Source organism: Culex quinquefasciatus, chromosome 2 (genome assembly GCF_015732765.1).
Source record: "Culex quinquefasciatus strain JHB chromosome 2, VPISU_Cqui_1.0_pri_paternal, whole genome shotgun sequence".
Taxonomy (NCBI): Eukaryota; Metazoa; Arthropoda; class Insecta; order Diptera; family Culicidae; genus Culex; species Culex quinquefasciatus.
The window spans coordinates 27669940-27688967 of record NC_051862.1 but is presented as its reverse complement, the minus strand read 5'-3'; the positions used below and the strand labels follow the sequence as shown (position 1 = coordinate 27688967).

General features: G+C 45.0%; 2 protein-coding genes and 1 pseudogene across 2 annotated transcripts; all 3 read right to left on the bottom strand.

Moving 5' to 3' along the window:
* Positions 1–4483: 4483 nt before the first annotated feature.
* LOC6043109 (valine--tRNA ligase) lies at positions 4484–8263 on the bottom strand. The gene is made up of 3 exons (XM_038253848.1): positions 7952–8263; positions 7622–7789; positions 4484–7562 (listed from the first exon to the last, which is right to left on the bottom strand). The coding sequence occupies exons 1-3, from the start codon at positions 8114–8116 to the stop codon at positions 4758–4760; spliced, it is 3138 nt and encodes a 1045-aa protein (XP_038109776.1). The 5' UTR covers positions 8117–8263; the 3' UTR covers positions 4484–4757.
* Positions 8264–13420: 5157 nt separating this feature from the next.
* Positions 13421–14305, bottom strand: LOC119765943 (annotated as a pseudogene).
* A 1500-nt stretch (positions 14306–15805) lies between these two features.
* On the bottom strand, positions 15806–18741 carry LOC119765942. The gene is made up of 3 exons (XM_038250221.1): positions 18628–18741; positions 17971–18527; positions 15806–16147 (listed from the first exon to the last, which is right to left on the bottom strand). The coding sequence occupies exons 1-3, from the start codon at positions 18632–18634 to the stop codon at positions 15806–15808; spliced, it is 906 nt and encodes a 301-aa protein (XP_038106149.1). The 5' UTR covers positions 18635–18741.
* Between the last annotated feature and the right edge of the window lie 287 nt (positions 18742–19028).

Sequence of the window (19028 nt, the reverse complement as noted above, 5' to 3'; positions counted from 1 at the left end):
CAAATTATTCGCCTTACAGCAGCGATTCTCAACGGGGGTACCGGGCCTACTTGATTTACACGGCAGGGGGTACCAAGCTAGAAGAAGGTTGAGAATCGCTGCCTTACAGCATTGCCTTGGCGTTTTCGATTGCGAGATTCCTACTCGAAACTAAGTGTCCGAAGGCTTGATTGTCGAGGCAATTGCGAACCTCTTTTTACACCTTAGCTTCCATCCACCCTGGGATTCGAACCGACGTCCTTTGGATTGTTAGTCCAACTGCCTACAAGCGACTCCACCGAGACAGGACTCAGGGAGACGACTCCTACACCTGGATTGAGCTAACGACCTAACCTTTAGGTTAGACCGGGGCCAACATTTACTTCCCCGTCCGACGGAAGGCGTGGTCAGACAAATCTCGTCTCGAAAAATGCCACCGGGACCGTCTGGGATCGAACCCAAGCCGACTGGGTCAGAGAAAGTCAGAAATGTATAAATAAAAAATTAATATACACATTCTATGACTGAATGTTTTAGAACGAAAAAACAGATTTTTTTTTAAATCTGTATTCTAAAAATTCAAAATTGGAAAAAAATGAATAATAAAAAAACAAAATCTAAAAATTAAGAGCGAATCTACCAACGATGCGTACCCTGTTGTACGGGACGTTTTCAGGGGGTTTTCTGTACATGTAAAACTAGCATCTGGGCCAAATACGATTACCTGATCAACGAGAAGTGGGGCAAATTGAGACACAATTTTTGTAGGTTCAAAAACGTCAAAAATTTTAAGAAGGCTGTATCTGAGGCAAAATTTAATAAAATTTCAAAATGCAAAAATGACACTTTTAAAAAATAACGTTAGCAAAAATCTTTGAAACACATTTATTGAAAATCAGGTTCATTTCCAATTATATTTACTAGATGTCACTAGAAAATAGCAGCTTATTATTTTTTCAACTTCAAGTTTTTAAGGGGTAAAAAATACCATTTTGTGCATGTTTCTATTGTGAAATTGATTCAAGAACACGAATTTGATAAAATGGTCATCAGAAAATGGCATCTAAGGATGCAAAAATTTAATCCAAAATAAAAATTTAACAAGAAGTGTATATTTAAAAATAATGGTTTTAACATTTAATTTTTTATGAAATTCCAATGTCCATTGCCGCAAAAAAAAAAATGTTTCGCAAAACATAAAATTTTTGTCAATACTTAGTTATTTAGGAAACTAATGATGGCAAAACAACTGGACAAATGTATTTTTAAACACTTTTTACATTGAAATGTTGAAACCATGGCTTGTATTTCAATTTTTATACTTTTTTTGCCATTCAAATAAAAAATATATTAAAACATAAAAAATACAAATTTTAAAATAAAAGAATTTGGAAATGATCAAATAAAAGTTTTATTTTACTCTGTAATATAAAAATGTAATGTAAAAAGTTTAAAGACTACAAAAATTCCTGAATTTTTAGAATTTTTTTTTTCTTTGAAAATGCAACTAAAAATTTTAAATCAGGAATTTTAAAAACTCAAACAAACTTAAATTGTAAAAAAACAAATACACTTATTGAAAATTTTACCCCGCATAGTCGAAACACCAGTTTTTTATTTTTCCAGAATTTGAAAATTTATCTTTTCTGAATTTAAAAAATATATATTTAAAAAATCTAAAATTAGGAAAAAAAAATAAATATTAAAGGCAAGAAATCAGAATTTTTTAATTTGTGTTTTTATTAGAATTTAGCAGTTCTGTTCCAGGATGTTACATTTGCAATTCAGATATCTGGAGATCCTTTCAATTGAGATCAATTCATTCGCCTTTGCTGGGAAATAAACCCTTTCCAATCAAACACTCATCTTCGTCATATGGAGAGTTTAATGCTCGATTAAAGCTCCAAACATACTATTTAGGCTATAAACACAGTGACACACTCGAGTAACCCTCAAACGCTTAATAAATATCGCCAAAATCAACTTTTCACTTTTGCTTACTTTTTCACGGCCCTTTCGATACAAAACTGCCCCCAACTTTCGGCAACATGTTCTTTTGCACATTAGTTGGTCACTCACTTGAAAAAGGTGCAGGTGGTTATGTTACACATGACCAGTATGACAAAGAACTTTGCAAGATGGTTGTTGAAATTTTCGATTACATTGTCTGGTCCAAATTTCCCAAGATTCACTAGATTCATAATTACCATAAAGTTTGATACCCATTTTGCCCCTACTCTTATGGTTCGGCAAATGTCCCCCCATCGGAACATCCCCGTGGCCTCCGGCCACTTCGGATTGTGGCCACTTCTGCTGAAATGTCAAATTTCATATCTAGTATCAAAAATCATAAAGTTTGATACCCACACTGCCCCAACTCTTACGGTCCGGAAAATGTCCCCCCATCGGAACATCCGAGGGGCCTCCGGCCACTCCGGATTGTGGCCACTACTGCCGAAATGTCAAATTTCATGTCCAGTAGCAAAAACCATAAAGTTTGATACCCATATTGCCCCAACTCTTACGGTCCAGCAAATGTCCCCCTATCGGAACATCCGCGGGGCCTCCGGCCACTCCGGATTGTGGCCACTACTGCCGAAATGTCAAGTTTCATATCCAGTATCAAAAACCATAAAGTTTGATACCCATATTGCCACAACTCTTACGGTCCGGAAAATGTCCCCCCATCGGAACATCCGAGGGGCCTCCGGCCACTCCGGATTGTGGCCACTACTGCCGAAATGTCAAATTTCATGTCCAGTAGCAAAAACCATAAAGTTTGATACCCATATTGCCCCAACTCTTACGGTCCAGCAAATGTCCCCCTATCGGAACATCCGCGGTGCCTCCGGCCACTCCGGATTGTGGCCACTACTGCCGAAATGTCAAGTTTCATATCCAGTATCAAAAACCATAAAGTTTAATACCCATATTGCCACAACTCTTACGGTCCGGCAAATGTCCCCCCATCGGATCATCCGCGGGGCCTCCGGCCACTCCGGATTGTGGCCACTACTGCCGAAATGTCAAATTTCATGTCCAGTAGCAAAAACCATAAAGTTTGATACCCATATTGCCCCAACTCTTACGGCCCGGCAAATGTCCCCCTACCGGAACATCCGCGGGGCCTCCGGCCACTCCGGATTGTGGCCACTACTGCCGAAGTGTCAAATTTCATGTCCAGTATCAAAAACCATAAAGTTTGATACCCATATTGCCCCAACTCTTACGGTCCGGAAAATGTCCCCCCATCGGAACATCCGCGGGGCCTCCGGCCACTCCGGATTGTGGCCACTACTGCCGAAATGTCAAATTTCATGTCCAGTAGCAAAAACCATAAAGTTTGATACCCATATTGCCCCTACTCTTATGGTTCGGCAAATGTCCTCCCATCGGAACATCCCCGGGGCCTCCGGCCACTCCAGTCCAGGTGGTGGCCAGTTCCAATGATCGACTCCCGCGACTACCATGTCTTAGCTGGTCCTTGCCTCCAAGCCATCTGCTCCCAGACCTCCAGGCCGTCTGCTACCGGGCCACCAGGCCATCTGCTTCTGATGTGTTTTCGTCGACGTCCAGCAATAGAATGAATTTTTAGGACCGACCGAGCCGAGTTTTGTTGGCTCGTCGACGATCCGAAAATTATGAGGTGGAGTGGGGGTGATTTTAGATACACCAATCTCACGTCTCTCGATTGACTGATTGGGAAACGTTCGTTCATCCAACCAGCGTGCACCAAAAAGAGGGGAAATTTGCCGAGAGGGGAATTCGTCACGTAACGTTTTCGCTTCGCGAAAATTTTGGATTGACACCACGTATAGAAACCTTAGGACAAAGTTCTTTGTCAAAACTACCCCAAAATCATTTATTATTACAACTGTTGCGACGGAGCGCGTCCGAAGCAGCCCCCTGTTCAACGTCATTGGTCTTTGTTTGTGTTGCTTTGTCAGGTGCCCGTGCTGTCGCTTGGCAAGAATCAGAAGTTGAAAACAAACTGAAGCAAGCGGGAGCACGGGCGCAGCTAAGAACGAGAATCCGTTCCAGCTGTGAAAAGACACCGAAGTTGTGAGTAAATTGTATCTTGTGAACTTTATTTGTTATTAATTAAGAAAATATAGCTTTTTAGCGTACGGAAAATGGAAGAAAGTTTCATTTAGTTCAGCTCAGAAAACTGGTGCCCGTCACTCTTTAGCCGCTCGTTTCAACAACAACTAATAATAAAATGCTTGATTTCACCCAACTTGCAAATTTTATGTAAGCGTGTACTCAACATCCATCACACCAAATTGCAGTAACTTTTCAACAAGAAAGAGAAGAGAGAGTTTGCAGAAAAGTACGGGAACGATTTCGCTGCAACTTCTACCTCTCTCACTGCAGAAGTTCTGCCTGAGAGAAAAGTTACTTTTTTTTGCAGAAAAGTACGGGAACGCTCTGCTGCCGTTTTTGTGCAGAATTGCAGAATTCTGCAGTACGGGAATAGACCTAATAATACAATCGAAACTACAAATTTTACTTTTTTCCAAGCTTATTGCGCTTCATTATGTGCCTGTATTATTGTGTCTTTAGAACATGCATATTTCTCGATAAGGATATGATAACTGTTGAATTGCCGCGAAGCCGCTCTACTTCAAGTTTAGTTTTTGCTGGGTCAATAAATTACTACAGCTTAGCACCGAAGGCCGCCTTCAAATTTCGTTCAACAAACGCGCGAGTAAAAACATATTAATAAATAGAAAAAAATGCTCTCCGAAATGATCCGTTGCTTCCACCCTCTCTCCCACTTACATCGTCTTGAGCGTCTCCATCGCGGCAATGATGCGTTCAATCTCCACCTTGCTCTGCTCGAGCTTTTCCTGGTTGCTCTTGCGCACATCCTCCGGCACCTTGACGGTATAGTCCGCCTTTCCCATCGCTTCCTCCAGCTTTCCGACGGTTCCGGTGAGCGCTTCCCTTTTCTTGCCGAGTTTTTCGATCTCCTTTTCCGGCTCGATGAGTCCCTTGAGCAGCAGGTGCACGACGCAGGCGCCGGAAACCGTTAGGATGGCGCACCCGGCCGGTGGCGGTTGGTCCGCTTGGGCGAAGGTAATTTGGGAGTAGCACATGGTGGCCAGGTCGGTGGGGAAGCGTTCGAGGGTTGCGCGGACGGCGTCATCGGTGCACACGATGAAGGCTTCGGTTTTCGTCTTGTTGGGGAGGTTGTAGTCGCTTCGGGCGGAACGGATGATTTTGGCGGCGCGTTGGACGAACTCAAAGTCTTTTTCTAGGGGTTCGTTTTGCCAGGGGCTGGTTTCGAGCTCGGGGTAGGGGGCGACGCAGATGCTGGCCACGGTTGGGGCGTCGGCGCGTGGGAGGCGTTGGTACAGTTCTTCGGTGATGAACGGCATGAACGGGGACAGGAGTTTGAGGCCGAGGTTGAGGCAGGTGTAGAGAGTGCGGCGAGCGGCGGATTTGGCTTCTTCTGAGCCGGACTGGAAGGTTGGTTTGAGACACTCCAGGTAGATGTCGCACAGGTCGTACAGCCAAAAGTCGTAGCAGGCGTTGGTTGCTTGGGCGAATTCGTACTTTTCGAAGCCCTTGTTGGAAACGTCAATGCAGTTGGCGAGGCGGGACAGGATCCACTGGTCGATGGTGCTTTCGGAACCGGTAAGGGAATGGATTACGTCGAATTTCTCCTCGCCGGTAAAGTACATCAGGGCGAAGCGGGTTGCGTTCCACAGCTTGTTACAGAAGAATCGATAGCCTTGGACGCGCATAATGTCCAGGTTGATGTCGCGAGCTTGCGTCATGTAGGCGCACAGGGCGAATCGCATTGCGTCGGTTCCGCACTCGGGGATTCCGTTGGGGTAGTCCTGCTTTTGGCCGGCCTTGGCTTTGTCGATTTCACGCGGGTCCAGGTTGGAATCGAGCAGCTGCTGGTGGAGGCCTTCGAGGGAGATTCCCGTGATGACGTCCATTGGGTCGATTACGTTGCCGAGGGATTTGGACATTTTGCGACCGTGGGCATCGCGAACCATCGGGTGGAGGAAGACCTCCTTGAAGGGCAGCTTGCCGAGCAGGGTTTGGCCGAAGAAGACCATGCGGGCCACCCAGAAGAAGAGGATGTCGTGTCCGGTCTCCAGCAGGCTCGTCGGGTAGAACAGTTTGAGGTCGTCGGTGTTGTCTGGCCAGCCGAACACGGAGAAGGGGAAGAGTCCCGAGCTGAACCAGGTATCGAGGACGTCCTCGTCTTGCTTCAGCGAGAGGAGGGACTTGTCGACTCCCAGCTTCTTGGCGGCCTTCTCCAGCGCTTCCTCTTCGTTGCGACCTACGAACCAGAGGCTTTCCTCGTCCAAATCTGCGGGTTTCTTGCTGGCGTCCTTGAAGGAGGCCAAGTACGCTGGAATGCGGTGTCCCCACCACAGTTGACGCGACACGCACCAATCTCTGATTCCGTCCATCCAGTGGTACCAGGTTTTGGTGTGCGTTTCCGGAATGATCTTCAACTCGCCACTGCGAACGGCTTCGGTGGCGTTTTTGGCCATGTCGTCACACTTGACGTACCATTGCGGCTTGATCAGCGGTTCCACAATGTCCTTGGAACGCGAACAGACCGGGACCACCATCGGGTTGTCGACGGTTTCCTTGTACAGGCCCTTGGCTTGCAGTGCGGCGAGGACGGCCTTCCTGGCGTCGAATCGCTTCATTCCGGTGAACTCGCCGTAATCTCCGCAGATGAACCCATCGTCGGTGAAGATCGTGATGAACGGCAACTGGTGCCGCTTGCCGACCTCGTAATCGTTCGGATCGTGCGCCGGGGTGATCTTGACGGCTCCCGTTCCAAAGTCCATCTCCACAAAGTCGTCGCAGACGATCGGAATTCGCCGGTTGCAGAACGGATGCTGGACAAACTTACCGTGCAGATGCTTGTAGCGATCGTCCTTCGGGTGGACGGCCACGGCCGTATCTCCCAGCATGGTCTCCACGCGGGTAGTGGCCACTATAATCTCCTCATCGCTGTCTTCTACCTTGTACGCGAACGAAACCAACACTCCAAACTCAACCTTATCCGTATATCCGGGGATCGCCAACAGCGTCTTCCCAGCAACCTCAACCTTGTCCACCTCAATGTCCGAAATGGCCGAGCGCAGCGCACAAGACCAGTTCACCAACCGGCTGCTCCTGTAAATCAACCCCGTCTCGTGCATCCTAACAAAAGCTTCCGTCACGGCCCGGCACAACTTCGGATCCATCGTGAAGCACGCCCGGTCCCAATCAAACGACGAACCCAACTTCTTCAACTGATGGTAGATCCGATCGCCCTTCTCGTTCCGCCACTGCCAAATCTTCTCGATAAACTTCTCCCGGCCCAGATCGTGCCGGTTGAGCTTCTGCTCGCGCCACAACTTCTTCTCCACGACGACCTGCGTGGCAATCCCAGCATGGTCACAGCCCGGCACCCACAGCGCCGTACGTCCCTTCATCCGGTGCCAGCGCGTGATCGCGTCCTCGATGGCATTCGTCAGGGCGTGACCCAAGTGCAGCGAACCGGTCACGTTCGGCGGCGGAATCACCATCACAAACTGCCCGCGGGGGTTGTTCTCCTTGCGCTGTAATCAACGAAACCTGTTCAACTCCGAATCGACTCCGAATCAAAATCAATACTCACGCCATACTCCGGCTTGAAGAAGCCCTCCTTCTCCCACCAGCTGTACCAGGCCGCCTCCACGTACTGCGGACTGTACGCGTCGGGGAACGGTCCCGAAAGGTCCTTCTTTTCGCCCTCGGCCGTGCCGGCAGTGTACACGATCGCTTCCTTCGTTTCCTTGGCTTTCTTCTACAAATTTGTCGACGTCGAGAAGATGAGATTAAAGCAAAGAGATTAAAAAAGTTACTTTCACTTTTATCTTTTGAGCGACATTTTAACTAGGGAGGTCAATCGATCCAAATTCTGATGCAATTTTCACTCCAGCTTGCAACCTGAAATTAGGTGACTCACCTCAACCTTCGGCTTCGCCGCGGACTGTTCCTGCTGCTGGGCCTTCTTGTTCAGCTTCTCCTGCAGTTTGGCCAGCTTGGCTGCCTTCTCCGCTTCCTTCTTCAGCTGCTTCTCGGACTTTACCGGTTCTGCTCCGGCGGCACCATTTTCCACCTGGTCTGCCATTGCGCTTTAAACAACTCCAAGATTTGCGAACGGATTGCCCGGGAGAATATGCTGCAGTGGGAAGGCCGAAGGAGTTTTCACACCGGACCGCGGAGGCAAAAATGTGCCAGCGAGGCCAAAACACGCGAGATGAAAGTGGCCGAACTGCACGGAAAACCGGCATTAGTCTTTAAAGACTTATTTTTAGCCTTTTTTGAAGTTCGGTCAGTATTGTTAGAAAAAGGCCTAAAAATTAGTCTTTTTTCGGGCCTAAATTTTAGGCTTTTTTTAGAACAATGCGGGGAAGTGAGAAAAAGGCTAAAATATAGGTTTTTTGTTAGAAACCTTTAGAACTTATTCGCGATTTGACATGTCAGTTTTTGTTTGTTGTGCGAGCTGTGCGGACCTTTCAAGGCGTCAGGTAAGTTGGTTGTGGCAGGTTTTTCGGTGTTTCTGGGTTTGCAGGAGTGAACCGGTGCCGTGATGAGGCCATTAGGGAAGGAGCCGCCGCCGCCGCCGGGTGTTGAATGTTCCATTGAAAGGCGGGGACGGAACAAACGACGGGTCGTTAAATTGTCCGTCCCAAGAAAGAGGAGGAGGAGGACGGAATATTTAAGTTACGGTGGCGTGTTCCTTCCCTTGGGGACTGAGCACTATGGCATCGATTCAACGTGACCATCCGGACGGAAGACAATGAGGAGGAGGTGTTTGGATCGGCCGGGAGTTGGTGAAGGAAAACGGATGCTTGGTGCGCCGTGTCGTAAACGATGGAGAAGATAAATTTCAAGTGCCGGGAGTGTGACCAGACCGAAAATCGGTAGTGACCAGTTAGGGATTTGTGGCGTGATGGAAGTGGAGGAGAAAAGGAGTGTGTGTTTGTGGGTGGGTGGTGGGTTGTTGGTTAGTGTGTACCTGAGTGTGGGTCACTGGCGGAACCAGGGACCAGGGACACGTACACCCCTCCCCATTCCCCTTGCCAGGAATTTGTTCTAGATTTGTTCGGGAGTGTATTCACAAATACCGTAATCAAAAGTATTCTCATACATGTACCGCCTCCCGAGATGCCCCCCTTCCTGCCTAAAAAATTCAAGAAAATAAACTTTTTTTCAAAATTTCAAATACAGATTCCCGTCATCACGGGTGACATTGAGACTGGGGGGTGAGATTGGATCATAAAAAAGAGGAATTTTGTATGAACCAATCTCACCCCAGACTAATGTCACCCCTGATGACAGTTCTTGAAAATTTAAACTCAAAAATTCTAAAATTATAAGGTTTTAAAAATCTTGAATTCTCATGATTCTAAAATTCTTGGAATTTAAAATTCTAGTTTCACAATTTTAATAAATATTTCTGAATTTGCTAAAAATAATCTTAAGCCAAATAAAATTGAATTATAAAATTCCTCAAATTTAAATTCTAAAATTCTAATATTCTTGACTTCTTAAACTCTTGACTTCTTAAACTCTTGACTTCTTAAATTCTTGAATTCTTAAATTCTTGAATTCCTAAATTCCTAAATTCTTAAATTCTTGACTTCTTAAATTCTTGACTTCTTAAATTCTTGAATTCTTAAATTCCTAAATTCTAAAATTCTAAAATTCTAAAATTCTAAAATTCTAAAATTCTAAAATTCTAAAATTCTAAAATTCTAAAATTCTAAAATTCTTAAATTCTAAAAATTCTTAAATTCTTAAATTCTTAAATTCTTAAATTCTTAAATTCTTAAATTCTTAAATTCTTAAATTCTTAAATTCTTAAATTCTTAAATTCTTAAATTCTTAAATTCTTAAATTCTTAAATTCTTAAATTCTTAAATTCTTAAAATCTTAAATTCTTAAATTCTTAAATTCTTAAATTCTTAAATTCTTAAATTCTTAAATTCTTAAATTCTTAAATTCTTAAATTCTTAAATTCTTAAATTCTTAAATTCTTAAATTCTTAAATTCTTAAATTCTTAAATTCTTAAATTCCTAAATTCTTAAATTCCTAAATTCTTAAATTCTTAAATTCTTAAATTCTTAAATTCTTAAATTCTGAAATTCTTAAATTCTTAAATTCTTAAATTCTTAAATTCTTAAATTCTTAATTTCTTAAATTCTTAATTTCTTAAATTCTTAAATTCTTAAATTCTTAAATTCTTAAATTCTTAAATTCTTAAATTCTAAAATTCTAAAATTCTTAAATTCTTAAATTCTTAAATTCTTAAATTCTTAAATTCTTAAATTCTTAAATTCTTAAATTCTTAAATTCTTAAATTCTTAAATTCTTAAATTCTTAAATTCTTAAATTCTTAAATTCTTAAATTCTTAAATTCCTAAATTCAAATTCTCGCAACTCATCTTAAATTATTGATTTTTTTATTTTCAGGTTAAAGCTGAACGCATCCGTGAATCTGTCGTATTCCGAAGCTACCGAATTACCGAATAAAAACATTCTTATAAATATTTAAATAATATATAACAATATTTTATTTTCTACTGTTTATTTCCGCTATTTTGATCCCCTAGCCTTTTCAGGCATAAAATAAGGATTCCGTCATCTTGGATTATGTCCGATTTGACCCCTCCCATTTCCTGCAAAAGCCTAAAAATTAGTCTTTTAAACCTATAAATAAGTCTTTTTAAGCCTAAAAATAAGTCTTAATCAAGTTCCGCCATCTTGGATTATGTCCGCTTTGACCGCTCCCATTTCCTGCAAAAGCCTAAAAATTAGTCTTTTAAACCTATAAATAAGTCTTTTTAAGCCTAAAAATAAGTCTTAATCAAGTTCCGCCATCTTGGATTATGTCCGCTTTGACCGCTCCCATTTCCTGCAAAAGCCTAAAAAATAGTCTTTTAAACCTATAAATAAGTCTTTTTAAGCCTAAAAATAAGTCTTAATCAAGTTCCGCCATCTTGGGTTATGTCCACTTTGACCGCTCCCATTTCCTGCAAAAGCCTAAAAAATAGTCTTTTAAACCTATAAATAAGTCTTTTTAAGCCTAAAAATAAGTCTTAATCAAGTTCCGCCATCTTGGATTATGTCCGCTTTGACCCCTCCCATTTCCTGCAAAAGCCTAAAAATTAGTCTTTTAAACCTATAAATAAGTCTTTTTAAGCCTAAAAATAAGTCTTAATCAAGTTCCGCCATCTTGGATTATGTCCGCTTTGACCCCTCCCGTTTCCTGCAAAAGCCTAAAAATTAGTCTTTTAAACCTATAAATAAGTCTTTTTAGGCCTAAAAATAAGTCTTAATCAAGTTCCGCCATCTTGGATTATGTCCGCTCTGATCCCCTCGCATTCTCGAAAAAGACTAAAATTTAGGCTTTTGGCGATAACATAAAGCCTAAAATTTAGGCTTTTTCGTACTAAAACGAAACTAGTCTTTTAAAGACTAACCCATCATTAGGCTTAAAAAGACTTAACACGGTTAGGTTCGATAAAGCCTAATTTTAAGTCTTAAAAGACTAATGTCGCCTTTGCGTGTGGGCGATGACTGATTGCGTTTGACGGATCGCCGCAAAGCAAGGCTGTATATCATAGGTACTCGCCATCTTGCTTTTCATTAGTGTGAGTGCATGACTCCGTGCCACTAAAACCAAAACAATAACAAAAGAACAATGGACCGTGCCAGGAAAACCAAAAAGGTAGAAAGCCATGGAGTCAGAGATAGGGATTTTGACAACCGCACTACTACACACTCAATCACGAGTACCTTAGGTAGAAAGCCATGGCCGCAAAGTTGACAAACAGTGCTGCCAGTGCAAACTCCGACAAGTGCGCGCAAAATTGCGGGAAGGAAATTCGTGAACGTGGTCCACGCTGTTTTCGTTTAAGTACACACATATTCAAAATTACACAAAAATTAAAAACTCAAAAATAAAAATTCTAAAATTTGACAATTTTTGTAAACATAGGGGAACGGCAAGTTTTTCCATTGTGCACTTCTGGAGCAACATTTGAAAGGGGCGGTACTACATTGCTCTTACGGCCTTTCGTCCCATTTAAACGCGTGTAATGAAAGGCCGTAAGAGCAATGTCGTACCGCCCCTTTCAAATGTTGCTCTGGACTTAATGTTGGCATGTTAGACATATTACACTTTGTCGTTCAATTACAGCTCCTTAATGGAGTTTACAACCGAAATTTAGTAATAGGTAGCTCAGTAGGAATATGCAAGCGAGTTCATATCAAGCAAAACATTGTAAAAGGTTCCAAGTCCATTTTCAAAACATTGAGAAAAATCAAGTTGAAATTTGCGAAAAGTTTTTCAAATCCCAATTCAATAAAACTAGGGTAATTTCAAAGTTTATTCCCTTAAAGGATGGAAAACTGTTGCTTTTGTATTGCCTTGTGGTCAAAATTTCCAATAAATATATTATAATCGAGAATATTGATGAAAAAGTTTCATAGGCCCCGTCAGAAAGTTTTGATTCCACGAGATATGCTTTGGCCCTTTGCACTTTAGTTCCTTTGAAAACTGGGAAAGTTTCACTTTCCATATTTGGCCCTGGCCAAACACGATGACAACTTGTTTATGTTGATGCTTTGTTTGTTTGTACCGTGGCCAAAACAGCCCTAACCAAAACAAATTTCTTTATTCTGTTTGGCCTTTTGCATCGAATACATTTTTCGGTGTTTTAAATTGTTTTTTGAAGTTTTTATACGTGGTTTTTGTGTTATTTTAGGTATGAAAGATCGTCTAAAGCCTTAGGATTAACTTTGGATGTTGAAATTGAAATACTAGAGAATATTTATTTTGAGCAAATTTATGTTTGTGGAAGAGTATCACGCTTACTGGGGGAACTCAATTTTTAAGTTCGTTCAATCAAAATGAAGTTCGGTTCATCGATCTCAATTTTGAGATGAGTTTGTTTTGATTTTATTTAGCAAATTTGAGATCACTTAACCGAACTTCTTTTTGCTCGATGACTTTGATGGATCTTGAAAGTGTCAGTTTTGGACTTAGCGTTTTACAGAGTGGACGTTTTGCGGTAAGTTTCGTTGCAATATTTTGACAATATCATCATGTTTTATGTTAAAATTTCTCAGCCACGGGGCAAAGGAGAGGACGTGAGAGGATGCCGAGACCGGTCACCGAACGGGAACACCGGAGAACCGTTTTATGGACTGCGAGGAGGTTCTTGCAATCGCGCCGGAATATCCAGGTCGGCTGGTCGAGTTAACATGGTTAACGGCGATCCGATGATGGGAGGTGTCCCCGGAGTACGGTTCCCGTTGGTTGGTTCCAGTTTGTTCGCGCAAAACTTGTAATTCCTGTACCGGGAGGTGCGCTTCGAGATTTATTGGGCAGATGAGAAGGAGGAGGTGGTGAGGGACGAAGGGCTAGAATAGATGCTGGATCCGGAAGTTAAACGGGTTTCGTCCCGTCGAGAGGACGTCCTTGGCCGAAGAGAATCGCTCCACGTTCGGAGGCAGGGAAAGTGGCATTTGGGCAATGTCCGGCAGCTTTCCAGATCAAACTCCGGAATCCAACGGGTCGACTTTTCCTTTGCGATTCTCATCGGAAGATCCAGTGCTAGCAAGAACGTTTCGTGGGCATCTTTAGCCTTGGCCAACAACAGTCTGTTGAACGTATTATTCTGCGCCAAACGGTTCTCGTAAAAGTTCTTCCACGCCATCCGCTGAACCGCCGGCTTCAGCTTCCGGAACGTGATCTGCTTCTTCCGGTTGTGGAACATGGCGCAGACGGTGTCAATGCACTTGAACAGCTCGCCCAGATAGCGGTACTTGTACAACAGCTGCAGCGCCGGACGGCCCGAATCCGCCAGCATTTGGAACCGCTGGTAGGCCGGGACCTTGGTCGGGCTGGTCGTCACCGGGGTAACTTTCGAGGGCGGCTTGATGGGGCTCATCAACGTGGCCAGGCGCTTCGGCGTGACGCCATCCCCGGGCTCGGCGGAACCGGCTTCTTCCTGGTCTCCAGCCGTACATTCTCCATCTCCAGTCTTCAGCCAATTCTGCGCTCCGGCTAAGCTTCGCTTTGATCTGGTCCATGGACATTTCGCTCACGCTGGGGCCGGCCACCGGAGCCGGAACCGGCGCAACCTTCGTCGGTGTTTTCATTCCCCGGTCCACATTCCCGGCACTATTAGCTGCGCCGAATTCAATCTTGGCCGACGCCGCCTTGGCCGAACTGGCCTGAAGACGCTTCTTGGGCAAGAGCATCCCCATCTTCAAGAACTTGACCAGCTTGGGCTGCTCCAGCATCTCCCGGGTCTTTTCGTCCACCTTCACCGCTCCAATACGTTTGATGGATCGCGTATCCCGCGTAACCCGTGCAGCAAGAGTTGGAGTCGATAAAGGAGGACCGAACAATTAGCGGGTTCGGCAGCACAAGCAGAGTAGCAAGCAATGTATGTATGAGGCCTTCAGATGATTCTTTGAAGTTAATTTCTTGTATCTTTACAGAAATTGAATCATTTCTGAAAAAACGGAGCACTTTCCAGCGTCGTCGAAACTTCCGCCAGGTTGCAGCAGCACCAGCCAGAACCTGATTCGAAGGTCGCATCTGTTTGGGGTGAAGTCGGTGATAACAGCGGAGACATGTGTCCGGAGAAGGAGCATTACAAGATGGATCTTCGGTTGCAGGTTACGGTGTACGAAGCGAGTGAGTTAGGACTAGCAGGAGAACGGCTCGCTGAAGGCTTTCCAGCTGGTGGAGCCATGCGCGTTTGGTGGCGGAGGAACCGTTCGTGTTTAACCTGAAGATCAACTCGGAGAACATGACAAAATGTTTACAGTCGGCGAAGTATTCAGAGATTACGTTGTTTGCTGAACCTGAACGATAACACCTTCCTGTGCAAAGTCAAGAAGCAGCTGAAGGAGGCTCAATGATCTTCGGAGATTCGATACTTCGCATGCAGAATGGAAGCTAGTATCCGAGCTTACACTTGCCGAACTCCAGCTTAGTTGTTCCCAGCCACATTACCTCCTTGCTTAGGACGTCGTGCTCGGCACATGGACATCACAGTACAAGTGGACGAAAATCCCGACTTCGACCTTCTGGAAGCCAAACGTCGCTGCACCGTTAGCTAAGCTGTCGCTAAAGGCTACCTCTAAAACGAGCTTCATGGCAATGGGCAGATGTATTTATCCAACTGCAACACATTCCGTAATCGCGTTTACCCTTCGGACGATGTTTTTTTAAGTTTTTGAAGAGACTGGACAAAGCGTTTGGAGACACGAGCAGGATGGACGCATGAAAAAGGTTGAGAAGCAGCGGATTCTTTGGTTAAGAAGGAAAGTGCTTGGGGAATTGGTACGCCTCGAACAAGAACCGCTGCGGCTGCCGTCATACTTTTTCGCGGTAAAGGCCATTTCATTGAAAAGCGGACCAGCGTTCCATTTTGATAGTCTGCGACGGCTGTTACCAGTGTCGGAGAGCGAAATAACTAGGCGATTGGTTTCTAAGAAGTTCAAGTACAGAATGTTTTATTCAAATGTCTTTACTAATTAAGTTAACTACGATCGGTCCAACTCCACAGCTTGCTAGATCCCAACACTCCTCCTCATGCTGCGTAGGTTGGGGAACTCATCAACTTCTTCCTCAGCATCTCAGCTTGATCTTCGACAGCGGCTTCGTCAGTACAGCAGTTACCATCTGGTAGGCCTCCGACTACGCAACTTCTCCGGCTTGGTCCTGATGATCGCCATCCTGGTCCTTCGAGCTCCAATTCTTCCGTAGCCTTCGGATCCTGCAGCGTCCGCTCAGCTTCGGTCCGAGTACTGCATCCCGCACAATCGCTTCAGCAGAATCACCTTAGACGTCAGGGTGACCGTCTCAAAGTGGTCCTTCAGGGCGTTCCAGCAGAGTTTGGCCGTCGTCGCATTCTTGATGAGAGGCAACTGGATGTCCTCCATCAGCAACCCGATCGTGGCCCGCGCCTTCTGGTCACCGTTGTCCCAAGCTTCAATCTCCGCCGAGTTGAGCACGACTTGGTCCGCGCCAGCAGCACCATCCGATCCGGAACCGACAGCCGCTCGCCATGGAACCGGCTTCGTTCCGACTACGTACCGCCACAAATCGTCCCGGATGAGCAGGAACTCCACCTTCCGTTTTCAGCTGCAGTAGTTGGTTCCATTTAGCTTCACCACTCCAATCCGGTCCATCTTCAGTGGGGGTCTTTAAAATTTTCTTCGTGAAAAAACTTCTTGATGTTTGTTTCGTCGCCTGGTTACAGGTGCAGGCCCATAACCTGTCGGAGAGCGAAATAACTAGGCGACTGGTTTCTAAGAAGTTCAAGTACAGAATGTTTTATTCAATCTAATCTAATCTAATCTAATCAGACCCTAGCGCAGCCAATCTTTCGAAGGGATCCTGGAGAGTGCCTTAGGTTAGATGACGCCTAGCACTCTTCTTGTCATTTATTAACGTTTGTAGTGCGCCATTGCATTAGAATGCATTGAAACATCACAAGCGTTAAAGCGGCCAGGCCTACTGCGTAAAGCCGTATCGCAGAGATGACTCGTAATTGGGTTGAGTTTGAGCACTAAGTGTTCGAACAACAACACTATTCTGAATCGACAGGGGAGGAAGAAGCGTGGGGACACACCACCATACGCTCCGAGATTTTGGCTGTATTCGTTGGGAGCACCATGCTAAGAAGGTTTGGTACTCCGGGACCCTCTGGGATGGGACATTGTATTTCCACGAATGCCCTGGACACTATTTGCCGTGGTTATAGCGCCACAACTCGCTCTCTGTAACAGTATTCCTAATTCCAGTCCACACTCACCAAGTCGTCATGGCGTAGTGGTTAGCATTTTTGCTTACCAATCCAAAGGACGGGGGATCGAACCCCGCCTCGAGCGACTTTGATTTTTCGTTCATATTCATCATTTCAGATTTCTATGTTGTTAACTTTCTCGTTGGGAGCAGATGGGTATCGAACCCAGAACCATTTGCTTATAAAGCGAACACCGTAACCAGTCAGCCACGGCCGCTCCTCAAGTACAGAATGTTTTATTCAAATGTCTTTATTCATTAAGTTAACTACGATCGGTCCAACTCCACAGCTTGCTAGATCCCAACAACCAGATCATGCGAATTTAGATCGATCTATTCGGGACCCCTTTCCAGTACAACCAAAGAAAATGTGAATTTTGTTAGTGGCACTAATTTTCCAATTTTTATTTAATTTTATTTGTAGGAAAAGTTTTAAGAAGATGTTCTGCAAAACATCTGCAAATGTACGAGTATACGACAGTGGCGAGGTGCTCGACAGCAAAGGTTAGAGCAAGGTGGGCATGAGGCTTGCGCGATTCGGCAGGACTGCACGAGTTGGTCAAGTTGATTCACGAAGACACGCAGGACGGGTCGTTATACAGGACGAGTCTCGCAGTTCACCACGGCGAGTACGAATTGGCGCAGACGACGCGTGACCTGCTCGATATGGAACTCACAGCGATGGCCGGAGGTGTGCGTCCAGGTCAACTGCTCGTCGAAGATCGGCGGCGAATCCACTCGGTACTCGACGTCCGTGGCTCAAGATCGCTGCGCTTTGGTGGTGCTACTGCGGTACGATCCCTTCAAATTTTCCCAACGCGTATTCAGCATCATCATCGATCGCGAACAGCAAGAACTCGTCGACGGAATAGACTGCCCGGAGAACATTTTTGTCCAGCAAGTCCTCGAGCAGCTTAAAGAGCGTAGGGAGAAGGTAGCGAGCGTTCGAACCGTTAACCAAGCCGCCGGCTCCAAAGCAGATTCATGTAACTGGCTCGAAAATGTCCACTGCGCCGTTTGCGGAACCGCAGATACGGTTCGATCTCGACTGTCGACGCCGAAGAGGAGCTGATGGAAAGTGCATGCTCCCACGAGTTCCGCAACAATCTGAGCTTTGCCATTGAGGTGGCGCCCGGGTCAGGAATACCTTTAGAAGAGCCCTGCCGGAGACAAACAAAGTACGCCTTCCCCGCCGAGGAATGATCTTCCACTCAACCTCTCCCAAAGCAACTCCAGCCCTAACGTTGAGTGGGAAAAAACCCTGCTCGGCGCTGTCAAAGATTCCATCATGCAAGGCTTCTAGTGAGACACGCGCGAAGGACCACTCTGCGAAGAACCCATCCGGAACGTAATGTTCAAATCCCGTCGTCATCGCCCAGGAACCGCTCCATCGCGGAGATGGCCAACCACCCGCCGAATCGCCTACTCTGCCTTTGTCATGGCCACACCCCGCCGCTTGCGTTTCCTTCGTGTACACCGTCCTCGCCGGCGACGTGGCCGCGTCACCCAGGACGCACCTATCTCCGATTCCCCCCTCTACACCATCAAAGCATTCATCCCCTCCAGCGATTCGTTCGATGTCTTTCACCACTGGCGGATCGTCCCCGGCGATCCGCTCGGCAAGAGCATAGTCATCCGGACGCTGGCAAGTGTCACTCGCTAGTTCTCGTCCACCCGTAGTCGCTGGAACCGTTGCACCAAGTGCTGAAATGATAATAAATAATGAAAATGATGATTTAATTTTAATCTAAAAATTTGAATAAAATCATCCAAAAACTAACCCAGAAAGACAATTTCCTTTTACCTATCATTCCGAACCGATATCCGTCTCCCGGAACCGTTTTTCTGCTTACCCGGAGGATTTTTCCGGTACCCAGCGCATGTCAAATTTGACATCGGCTCCACTATGTTAAAATTAAGTTCGGGTACTCGATGTCAAATTTGTATGACTACGGTTTGCGCCGTTTTGCTTGGATCCACTCAAATTTGAGTTCCCCTGGTAAGCGTGCACCCCCCACTTTGTTTATTTATCAAAATCTGACAGTAGACACCTTCGTTTTATTCTTTGTTTTCTTGGTGTTCGTCATCGAATATTTTGGTTTCATAAACATGGCGGCAGTGACAGAGGGCTGCAAAATTTTTAAATAAATTTCTGGATCGTGTTTTTACCGTTTTTACGTCTTTTTTTTTTTTTTTTTTTGAACG

Bases quoted from the DNA above. Each gene is read 5' to 3' on its own strand.
- LOC6043109 (XM_038253848.1), bottom strand. From the start codon at position 8,116: ATGGCAGACCAGGTGGAAAATGGTGCCGCCGGAGCAGAACCGGTAAAG. The intron at 7,790-7,951 runs GTGAGTCACCTA...ACAAATTTGTAG, and splicing joins CGGCGAAGCCGAAGGTTGAG to AAGAAAGCCAAGGAAACGAA. The intron at 7,563-7,621 runs GTGAGTATTGAT...CGTTGATTACAG, and splicing joins TCTTCAAGCCGGAGTATGGC to CGCAAGGAGAACAACCCCCG.
- LOC119765942 (XM_038250221.1), bottom strand. The intron at 16,148-17,970 runs GTATTCCTGACC...TGAAAACGGAAG, and splicing joins CCGGCAGGGCTCTTCTAAAG to GTGGAGTTCCTGCTCATCCG.